The sequence below is a fragment of the Bufo gargarizans genome, chromosome 2 (assembly GCF_014858855.1).
Source record: "Bufo gargarizans isolate SCDJY-AF-19 chromosome 2, ASM1485885v1, whole genome shotgun sequence".
NCBI lineage: Eukaryota > Metazoa > Chordata > Amphibia > Anura > Bufonidae > Bufo > Bufo gargarizans.
In genome coordinates this window covers 337,940,776-337,952,819 of record NC_058081.1, presented here as the reverse complement: position 1 = coordinate 337,952,819, position 12,044 = coordinate 337,940,776, and the positions used below count along the sequence as shown (strand labels likewise).

Genomic DNA, 12,044 nt, shown 5'->3' with positions numbered 1-12,044 from the left:
GAAGAGGCCAGAAGGAGGATACAGCTATTGTGAAGAGGCCAGAAGGAGGACACACCTATTGTGAAGGGGCCAGAAGGAGGACTCAGCTAATGTGAAGGGGCCAGAAGGAGGACCCAGCTAATGTGAAGGGGCCAGAAGGAGGACACAACTATTGTGAAGGGGCCAGAAGGAGGACACAACTAATGTGAAGGGGCCAGAAGGAGGACACAACTATTGTGAAGGGGCCAGAAGGAGGACACAACTATTGTGAAGGGGCCAGAAGGAGGACATAACTATTGTGAAGGGGTCAGGAGGAGGACACAACTATTGTGAAGGGGCCAGAAGGAGGACACAACTATTGTGAAGGGGCCAGAAGGAGGACCCAGCTAATGTGAAGGGGCCAGAAGGAGGACACAACTATTGTGAAGGGGCCAGAAGGAGGACCCAGCTAATGTGAAGGGGCCAGAAGGAGGACACAACTATTGTGAAGGTGCCAGAAGGAGGACACAACTATTGTGAAGGGGCCAGAAGGAGGACACAACTATTGTGAAGGGGCCAGAAGGAGGACATAACTAATGTGAAGGGGCCAGAAGGAGGGCATAACTAATGTGAAGGGGCAAGAAAGAGGACGTAACTAATGTGAAAGGGCCAGAAGGAGGACACAACTAATGTGAAGGGTCCAGAAGGAGGACATAACTAATGTAAAAGGGGCCAGCGGGAGGACATTACTAATGTGGAGGGGCCAGAAGGAGGGCATAACTAATGTGAAGGGCCAGAAGGAGGGCATAACTAATGTGAAGGGGCCAGAAGGAGGGCGTAACTAATGTGAAGGGACCAGAAGAAGGACACATCTGAATCCTTGCCCTGGAAGCAGGAAAGCCTAGCTACACTTGACCTAAATGATCCTTTCTGGACCGCAGATTGTCCTGTGTGAACAGCGATCTGCTGCCCAGAAACAAGGCAGCTGTATGTGGAGGAGCAATAGCGATCCCTATACTGTGGAGGAGATCGCCGCATGTAAATACAGCTCTTCAGCTCAACTGAGGGACTGCAAGGAGGGAAAGCTTCCTTCCAGACTGTGTGCTGAATGGCTACATGTGACCGCAGCAAGGACCCTAATAAAAGGGAAGATGCTGCTGAAGCTGTGTCTCCAGGGGTACTGCGGGTACAGAGTCCTGACAGCACCGGGTATTGCTATGTGGCAACCCCTTCCCCTCTCAGGGCATAGGACGTGCCAAGGCATCCCTGCAGAATGACAGCACGGCCCCCTCCTCCGACGGTCTCTGGCGCTACAGGTGGACGGGACGCTCCAGCGACAGGCCTGTCCCCGCCTCCCCCGCCGCCGCTGCTCGCCCTGCTGGTGACCCCGCCGCCCCGCTGCATTGTGGGACGGGGGATCAGAGCAGACGGCCCGGGATCTGATGGCGGCTGATCCCGTCCAGTTACACTGGAGGCATGTGACCTCCTTTACCGGGCCGGTCCCGAGCGCCAGGCACGGACACCGCGCTGTGGTCATACGGGAGCTCATGATCATCTTTGGGGGAGGTAACGAGGGGATAGCGGAGGAGCTGCACGTCTACAACACAGGTGAGAGGCGGGAAGAACGGGGAGGCCGCGCGGCTGTCCCCGTGTGGTCACTACCAGAGATAATGGTGGAAAGTGCCGGCAGAAAGTTCCGGCTACTTGTCTGTGCTGTGGATGCCAAGGCACAGGACGTCATGCCACCATAGTCAGGGGGTATACATGGCACAGGACGTCATGCCACCATAGTCAGGGGGTATACATGGCACAGGACGTCATGCCACCATAGTCAGTGGGTATACATGGCACAGGACGTCATGCCACCATAGTCAGTGGGTATACATGGCACAGGATGTCATGCCACCATAGTCAGGGGGTATACATGGCACAGGACGTCATGCCACCATAGTCAGGGGGTATACATGGCACAGGACGTCATGCCACCATAGTCAGGGGGTATACATGGCACAGGACGTCATGCCACCATAGTCAGGGGGTATACATGGCACAGGACGTCATGCCACCATAGTCAGGGGGTATACATGGCACAGGACGTCATGCCACCATAGTCAGTGGGTATACATGGCACAGGACGTCATGCCACCATAGTCAGTGGGTATACATGGCACAGGACGTCATGCCACCATAGTCAGGGGGTATACATGGCACAGGACGTCATGCCACCATAGTCAGGGGGTATACATGCACAGGACGTTGTGCCCTGCCTCTATAGTCAGTGGGTATACATGCACAGGACGTGGTGCTCTGCCTCCATAGTCAGTGGGTATACATGGCACAGGACGTCATGTCACCATAGTCAGTGGGTATACATGCACAGGACGTTGTGCCCTGCCTCCATAGTCAGTGGGTATGCATGGCACAGGATGTGTCCTGCCACCATAGTCATTGGGTATACATGGCACAGGACGCCATGTCCTGCCACCATAGTCAGCAGGTATACATGCACAGGACGTCATGCCACCATAGTCAGTAGGTATACATGGCACAGGATGTCATGCCACCATAGTCAGCGGGTATACATGCACAGGACGTCATGCCAACATAGTCAGCGGGTATAGATGGCACAGGACGTAATGCCACTATAGTCAGCGGGTATAGATGGCACAGGACGTCATGCCACCATATTCAGTGGGTATACATGCACAGGACGTCGTCCCTGCCACCATAGTCAGCGGGTATACATGGCACAGGACATCATGTCTTGCAACCATAGTCAGTGGGTATACATGGCACAGGACGTGTTCTGCCACCATAGTCAGCAGGTATGCATGGCACAAGACATCATGCCCTGCCACCATAGTCAGTGGGTATACATGGCACAGGACGTGTCCTGTCGCCATAGTCAGCAGGTATACATGGAACAAGACATCATGCCCTTCCACCATATTCAGTGGGTATACATGGCACAGGACATCATGCCACCATAGTCGGCGGGTATACATGGCACAGGACGTCATGCCCTGCCACCATAGTCAGTGGGTATACATGACACAGGATGTGTCCTGCTACCATAGTCAGTGGGTATACATGGCACAGGACATCATGCTTTGCCACCATAGTCAGTGGGTATACATGGCACAGGGTGTGTCCTGCTACCATAGTCAGCGGGTATACATGGCACAGGACCTGTCCTGCTACCATAGTCAGCGGGTATACATGGCACAGGACGTGTCCTGTCACCATAGTCAGCAGGTATACATGGCACAAGACTTCATGCCCTGCCACCATAGTCAGCGGGTATGCATGGCACAGGACGTGTCCTGCCACCATAGTCAGCGGGTATACATAGCACAGGACGTGTCCTGCCACCATAGTCAGCAGGTATACAAGGCACAAGACTTCATGCTGTGCCACCATAGTCAGTGGGTAAACATGGCACAGGATATCAGGCTCTGCCACCATAGTCAGAGTATGTAACGCCTCTATATGGGCATACACGGCATAGGAAGTTATGCCCCTGTCACCATAGTCAGAGGACATATAGCTCCTGTATATGAGGACACCTTTATTACAGTGACTTTGACCCTCTCTGTGCTGTTCTGTCCTGTAGTCAGTTAATGGTGCAGGTGCCAGCAGTGTAGTGTGTACCCTACCCTACAACATGCTGCAGCTCTTGGCATCATTCAATGCCAGTTTGCTGTGATGGACGTCTTTGAGTAATGAAGTGCCACTATACACTGCCATTTCCTGACACCTATGAAAAACTTCTTTATAAAGCAGATTCTTGTCAAATATAGAACTAGTTAAAGGGAACCTGTCACCGGGATTTTGGGTATAGAGCTGAGGACATGGGTTGCTAGATGGCCGCTAGCACATCTGTAATACTCAGTCCCCATAGCTCTGTGTGCTTTTATTGTATAAAAAAAACGATTTGATACATATGCAAATTAACCTGAGATGAGTCCTGTATGTGAGATGAGTCAGGGACAGGACTCATCTCAGGTTAATTTGCATATGTATCAAATAGTTTTTTTTGCACAATAAAAGCACACAGAGCTATGGGGACTGAGTATTGCAGATGTGCTAGTGGCCATCTAGCAACCCATGTCCTCAGCTCTATACCCAAAATCCCGGTGACAGGTTCCCTTTAAAGGGGCCGCCCTGCCAGAAAAAAAAAAAACATGAAAAAATGGCCGAAATGTTTTGTAAATTATTATTTTTTAATATGGAGGGGGCACCTTTTTCTACATTTCCTGTGTTCCCTTCTTGTTTCCACTTCCTGGTCGCTTTGGACGCAGGAAATGTTACCAGCCAATCACCGGTGACCCTACTCAGAAGTGACTGAGTGCTCAAAACGTAACCCCTATGTGATTATATTAGATGGGTGGGGGTCAGACTGCTGGGACCCCCACGGTCATGAGAATGGGGGTTGCTGGAATGAATGGAGTGACAGGCTGAGCGTGCGCACTGCTGCTCCTTTCATCTTTATGGGTCAGCCTGCTGCTCCACTAATTTCAGAGGGGCCCTACTGAGTACGGGGCCCTTGTTCTTGTGATTGGTGAGGATCCAAGCGGTTGACTCCTACCAATGCCTAATCGTGCAGATAGGGGATAACTTGACATAAATGGAATACCCCTTTAAGTGATTTTTGCCCCCCCCCCTTTTTTTTTTAAACCCAGTGTATGTTTGGCGTGTAGATCGACATACCCGCTACACATATGCTTACGTTATCCTGACGGCAGCCAAAAGAGGGCATGCAAATGGAAATATTCCCTTTGAATTCAACCTTTGGCGGTTGGGCGGGTTTGCGGCTACCATGTGAAGGCCCAGCCTAAGGCCTCATGCGCACGACTGCGATATGCATTTTTTTTCCAGATAGCTCACTGACCCATTCATTTCTGTGTGGTCATGCACACATCCGTATTTTTGCAAATCTGTGTGGTCATCCCACCGGTTATAGAACATGTCCTATTCTTGTCTTGTCATGATCTATTGATGAAAGTGAGAAAGATACAGATTGCACTCAGGAGGCGTACGTATTTAGTGAATTTGTTCTTTGTGGACCAAAATACAGACGGCGGTCGTGTGCATGAAGCCTTAGGGTGGTTTGTCCTGAGGATAGGACATCAAAATCCTGAAGAACCCCTCTAATGACTGCATGGTTTTCAGGTAAAAACAATGTCTTATGAGAAATATAGTGCGACCAGTTTTTGAGAACCTCTCTCACCACAAGTGGATGTGGTGTTGCACACACGCTGCCGCTGCAATGTGGGAGGATATCCTTAGTAGTTAGTATGACCAGGAGGTTTGTTTATATGCCAGTTAGGTGCTAGAAGGTCTTTGGTGGTCTACATTATCCTTAACAATATTTCTCTTGTGTCTTTATAGCAACAAATCAATGGTTCCTCCCAGCTGTCAGAGGCGATATACCGCCAGGTTGTGCTGCTCATGGATTTATATGTGATGGGACCAGGGTTCTGGTTTTTGGAGGAATGGTGGAATATGGAAGATACAGCAATGACTTGTACGAGTTGCAGGTATGACATCCTTTATCTACCAAAAGGAGTACAGATTTATTTATTCTACTCACTAAGAGTCCATTCACACGTCCGTATCTGTTTTGCATATCCGAAAAACATGGACACTGGCAATGTGCGTTCTGCATTTTGTGGACCGCACATCGCCGACACGCTCATAGAAAATGCCTTCGGACAAGAATAGGACATGTTCTTTTTTTTTTTTGCGGAACGGAAGTGTGGATCCGCAAATGTGGATGCGGACAGCACATTCCGGCCCTATTGAAAATGAATGGCTCCGCACCTGTTCCGCAAAAATGCGGACCCATTTTGCGGACGTGTGAATGGACCCTTCCATAGATTGCAGCTCAGCCCATTCACTTCTGAGCTGTGCCTAGGTCCTTGGATCGATGTTGTGTCGGCAGAGAGAAGGCCGTGGCACTCACAGGAGAGCCAGTGCCTTCTCAGACAGCTGATTGGTGGGGGTCCTGGCTGTCGGACCCCCACCGATCAGATACTGATGACCTATCCTGAAGATAGGTCTTCAGTAAAAAAAAAATTCTCGGCACACCTCTTTAATATTAATAATCATATTTCTTACACTTAGATTTACTAATGCTGTCTAATTTGTCAGGGTAAACATAGTCTTAAAATGCGCCAAATTTCTCATAGTGTTTGATCCTAGATGATGCGGGGCATCTTTATAATTATTTATTTTAACACCCCATTAGTTCCATGGCACTGTACATAATATAAAACACAAGTGCAATAAGCATGAATTTATTAACAGACCGATACAGAAGAAGAAAGGGCAAGGACACAGTAGATGAGGGTAGAAGCTGCTCATCTGCTTGTGTGGAGGCAATACGATTAGTGCAGGTGGTAGGTTTTCAAGTTGCTTTTGAAGGTTTGGATGTTGAGAGTCTTATGTCCTGGGATAGTGATTTCCAGAGTATTGGAGATGCATGCGAGAGATCTTGTGAGGAACGGACGAGAAGAGCAAAGAAGAAGGTCATGTGAGGACGTATTGGGAAAGTAGGACAGAAACGCGAGGAGCCCAAACGGAAGGCAGAAAGTATCTGTTAGGGTTAAAACAAAAATAAGCAGTACGTCAGGACTATGTATCGTCAGACCCCTGTAAATTGGAGGCTCACTTGTAAAGATTGTGATTGATTAGACACAACTCTAATGTATGCGTATCAGGATCGCAAAAGTTGTATGGGATGCAGCCACCGTCCCTTAACCTTCAAGGACAGGCGCCCAGTCTTCCAAAGAGACAAGTAGAGTTAAGAATGGTGAACCGCGAGGTGTAAAAAGGACCACATCAACTGTCATGCGATTAATGGATTATTTTTATTGCGAAAAACAACGCATTTCAGAGATATAATTCTCTTTCTTCAGGTTTACAGGTATGTAAGTAGGTAGGGGAATTGTCTCCGAAACGCGTTGTTTTTCATGCATAATGCACCACAATACAGAAACTGTATGCTGTTTTTTTTTCTACCGTTGGTCCCAAAAAATGACTGAAAGTTAACAAATACCCTTTACCCCAAAATAGTGCTAGTTAGCTATATTGACAGAAAAAAGTTTTTTGAAATGCAGAGATGAAAACACTTTCTGCATCCCCATACTGGGCCACTAGCCTAAAATGATTATTATTATTAACTCTCCATTGTCTTTTTTTAATTGTTTTTCCTAAGGCAAGCCGTTGGCTATGGAAAAAGTTGAAACCTCACCCTTTACCCAGTGGGTCCCTGCCCTGTCCCCGTCTTGGGCACAGTTTTTCTCTCTATGGCAATAAATGTTATTTGTTTGGTGGCCTTGCCAATGAGAGCGAAGACAACAATAACAATATTCCCAGGTACATCATGTGTCATGTCATTCTGCTGTACTGTGCACCTAACAGTTGGCAATAATATTCTGGTTAGAACAGGTGATCTTCTGTGCACTGGACAGGGGATAACAGATTGGTGGGGTCCCCTGTCCCCCCGTTGGAATGGAACAGTGGTCAAACATGCACTCTACCGGTCCATTCATCTCTGTTGGACTGCCGTAGATAGCTGTGTACATGCACCGCCGCCCATCTATACTCCAAAATCTGTGAGGAGCCGATGGACCCACACCAGTCTAACCAGTGGCTAGGGGATAACCTGCTCTAACCAGAATGCCACTTTAACCTAAATGTTACTGCCATAAAGTAATATTTCTCATATTTATTCTGCAAATTGTGTGTATTTCCTTAAAGTGAACCTCTCTCTTTATCGGCTGGCTAGTGTTAAAATTTTGCATCTCTGTAGTGTGTACCTATTGTTTTTTGTGCAATATCCCTTATTTTTGCAACTCATTTACCCCATGCATTGATACAGCAAAGGTTGATGAATGGGGGTCTGGGCAACAGCCCATTGGGCTAAGTATACATTTAGATGTAGCAGCTGGCTGCGTAGCAAAAAACAGTCACGGACGTACCGAGACATACGGACATTCCCGAGACAGGTGTCAGGAGATCTGTGAGACTGGCAACACGTGGTTTGATCTGACATGTTTTACTTTTGGATCAAATGACGTCTGTGTTGTTTCTGGTGCTTGCCCTTCTTTCCCCAGGTGTGGCTATTGTGGTCATTTTACCTTCTCTATTGATTTTTGTTTCTCCCACTATGCTATGTGGTTTATAGCTTCTGTGGACTTGTGGTTAGCTTGTGTTTGGTTCTCGGCTGAGTTCCTGGTGCTACCAAAGCTTCATTAAGTATTTCCTTTCCCTTTTGTATTTTGTGTGTGTATATATATATATATATATATATATATATATATATGTGTGTGTGTGTGTGTGTGTGTTGCCTTTCCCAGTTGTTTGTCATTAGGCCTCAGGGAGACTCCTGTTCATCCTTCCCTTTGGAGGAACAGATAGACTCCGTCCTGACATTAGTTCCAGGGTCCTATAGGGTGAGATAGGATATTAGGTATCCGGTGTATTAACTTGCCTACCTTTGGGGCCTGTTCGTACTAGTAGTCGGTCAGGACTGGAGTTAGGGTTTCTCTAGGAGGTGTCCATCTTCCTTCATTAGTTTCCAGGCCTTATTCTGGTATCCCCTTTCCCTCCTATGCTCTGTGTGGTGTTTTCCTCCCACACATGAGCGTGACAAAAACGCATGCCATTTTACTGTAAATTGCCGCACTTGGCACAGTTGATGTACACTGAAAACTGCAGTAGTTCATGGAAAAACCATGCAGTTTTTGCAATTCTCAGCCAACGCTCAGCTGCTACGTCGGAACATATCCTTAGACATGCTTTCCTGCAGCTCCTTTCATCATCCCAGCTCTTTGCCAGTACGTGAATGCCTACAGCTGAGTTTTTTTTGCCTGTGTGAATTGTGTCCTATAAGCCTAATGTATTTATTATTTAATCCGCGCTCAATATCTCCTCTGCAAGGTACCTGAATGACTTTTATGAGCTTGATTTACGTCAAGGAAGTGGAGTTGTGGGCTGGAGTATACCACAGACGAAAGGTGCCCCTCCTAGCCCACGGGAGTCCCATTCCAGCAGTGATATACAGCAGGAAGGATCGTGGAAAATCAAAGCTATATATTTTTGGTGGAATGTCTGGATGTCGGCTCAGTGATCTTTGGGAACTAGATATTGGTGAGCAATATACAGACTCATACACTTACTCTGGTGGGAGGAAGCAGGGCTAGTCAGCTGTCTATAAACCGCCCACAGCGTCTCATCCCTCTCCTCCCCCTCCCTGACGGCCGAGCGAAGTCTCGCGCAGACGCAGTACCCACTGAGGGCTGCGCCAGTGCGATTTGCTGGAGAATGAGGGAAGAGTGAGCATCGGACGTCACTGGGCTCAGCGCATGCCCAGTGACGACGATGAAGCTCTTGCCCTCGGTCTCCAGCAAATCGCACTGGGTACTGCGTCTGCGCGAGACTTCGCTCGGCCGTCAGGGAGGGGGAGGAGAGGGATGAGACGCTGTGGGCGGTTAGGGCTTCAGGAGGAAGGCGTTTTGGGCACTGCAGGAGGGCGTTACTGGGCACACAAAGTGGAACATAACGCCCCTCTGGGCACCTTCAGGATTAATTAGCATAATTATAAAAGTCGTTTTTCAGCAAAACTACTGGACGGATTACAGTATAGAACAGCAAAGCCGATTCAAGGTAATCTGCGGAGCATGACTGGTAGGGGTGGGCGATATGGCCTAAAATCTATATTGCGATATAATTTTAAGCATGTGCGATATATATTGCGATATATTGTTTTCTATATGGGAGGGGGGGGGTGTTTAAACTTTTTTTTTTTTTTACTTTTTATTTAATAACTATTAGCCTCCTTAAGGGCTAGAACCCTTGTCATATTCACCCTAATAGAGCTCTATTAGGGTGAATAAGACTTTACACTCTCCCTGCTGCCCTGTGCTTTGTGCACACAACAGCAGGGAGCTGACCATGGCCCCAGCCTCTGATCTGCCACCCCCCCCCAGCCTCTGATCTGCCACCCCCCCCAGCCTCTGATCTGCCACCCCCCCAGCCTCTGATCTGCCACCCCCCCAGCCTCTGATCTGCCTCCCAGCCTCCGATCTGCCCCCTCTGGTAACGCAAACCCACCCCCCCCAGTATTAATCATTGGTGGCAGTGGCCACAGGGTCCCCCTCCTCCCCCCATCATTGGTGGCAGTGGGCAGTTCCGATCGGAGTCCCAGCAGTGTAATTCTGGGGCTCCGATCGCTTACCATGGCAGCTAGGAGTCACGCTACTGAAGCCCTGGCTGCCATGGTATGTTAGTGAGCAGCATTATACTCACGTGCGCCGTGGCCGCCGGTTGCTCCTTCTTCTCATAGGTCTGTGCGGCGCATTGCTAATGCTGTAAGCATTAGCAATCCGCCGCACAGACAGGAGAAGGAGCGCCCGGCGGCCACGGCGCACGTGAGTATAAAGCTGCTCACTAACATACCATGGCAGCCAGGGCTTCAGTAGCGTGACTCCTGGCTGCCATGGTAACCGATCGGAGCCCCAGAATTACACTGCTGGGACTCCGATCGGAACTGCCCACTGCCACCAATGATGGGGGGAGGAGGGGGACCCTGTGGCCACTGCCACCAATGATTAATACTGGGGAGGGAGGGAGGGGGGGTGGGTTTGCGTTACCAGAGGGGGCAGATCGGAGGCTGCCACCAATGATGAGGGGGACCCCGTGGGATATGGCCAGCACATTCATTGGTGGCGCAGTGGCCACAGTCCCTCCCCTCCTCCTCCTACTCTGTCCCCATTGGTGTTCAGCGGCAGCCGCGCACAGTGGGGAGGGAGGGACTCCCTCCACTGTGCCAGCCGGCTCAGGAGAAAATGGCGCGCCCAAATTTATATTGCATATCGCCTATACCGCCCACCCCTAATGACTGGTTTAAAATCTGAATTTGTGTTATGAGAGGTGACAGAATCCCTTTAAGGATTTTGTGGAGGTGGGGAGTCCAACCACTGGGACCTGCAGCGGTCATGAGAATATGTCCTCTCTTGTGCACATCAATGCGAGTAGCCGAACACAGGAGAGTTGGCTGCAAAACCATAGCTAACTATCTCCTAGTCTGTGGGACGTGTGGGAATAGCAGATTGAGCTGTTGAAGGGGTATTCCCATATTAAACATGATAAGCTGTGCATTTCTACTGCTGGGTCCTCTCAGCTTTGTTCAGTGTTTCATAAAAAGAAGGGTAAATTCAAGTGGCAAACGGGGGTGTTAAAGAAAAAAGCATATGCAGAAGCTGAGATTGCGGCTTTTTTTTTAGAGCTGCCTCAGAACCATTTTGTCCCTTCTGTGGTAGTGGTATGACTTTCCAGACATATCACAAAGTGTGTCCACCTTCCGTGGCCATGTAGTATAAGCTTGTGTTTTGCAGTTTGTGGTCTTGAACAGTTTAATATTTTAATGCTTCTTGTAGAGACCATGACGTGGAGCAGTCCAGAGGCCAAAGGAGTGTTTCCTTTAGCCAGAAGTCTTCATACTGCCAATGTTATAGGAAATAGGTAAGTTCAGTCTTTTAAATTGACTCATTTTATTTTAATTTCATTGCTTCCTGAGTCCACTGTAGACAATTCGCTATTTTGTTATAAAGGTCTTCTGATAATGACAAGGTCATAGGGTATCCCACTTCCGGGACCACCAGAGATCAGTTGTAATGTGGGGGTGGAACCCAGGACCAAATGGTAATGTCTTGCCCCTTTACTTATTATTATTTAGTTTTTTTACATTGAGGTATATAATTAAAGGCATTTTGTGGGCCTGTATATAAAAAGCCTCATCTAAACTGTGGAGAGAATTCACTTTGAGCAGTACCTACCCTTCCATTTTGCTTCCCTGGCTGGGATCACGTGACCGCTCTTCCTATGTCATGACTGGATGAGCTCCTCTTTCTTCCTGTTCAGCTCCTTCTAAATTATGCAGCTGAACCAGAAGAAAGAGGAGCTCATCTGGTCCGGACATCAAAAGAAGAGCCCACACACAGCCAGTCGGCCATTCCTGTGATCCCAGTTGGAATCCTAGAACTGGCAGAGCGATGGAAGTATAAGTACTGCTCAGTGTC

General features: G+C 48.6%; 1 protein-coding gene across 1 annotated transcript in view; it reads left to right on the top strand.

Annotated features, from left to right (window-relative positions):
• The first annotated feature begins 1,377 nt into the window (after positions 1-1,377).
• The window catches only part of HCFC2 (host cell factor C2), a 29,764-nt gene continuing 19,097 nt past the window's right edge, over positions 1,378-12,044 (top strand). The window contains 6 exon segments of the mRNA XM_044277284.1: positions 1,378-1,566; positions 5,350-5,498; positions 7,178-7,338; positions 8,905-9,016; positions 9,018-9,114; positions 11,403-11,487. Coding sequence (XP_044133219.1) covers positions 1,401-1,566; positions 5,350-5,498; positions 7,178-7,338; positions 8,905-9,016; positions 9,018-9,114; positions 11,403-11,487 — 770 coding nt within the window. The 5' untranslated portion in view covers positions 1,378-1,400.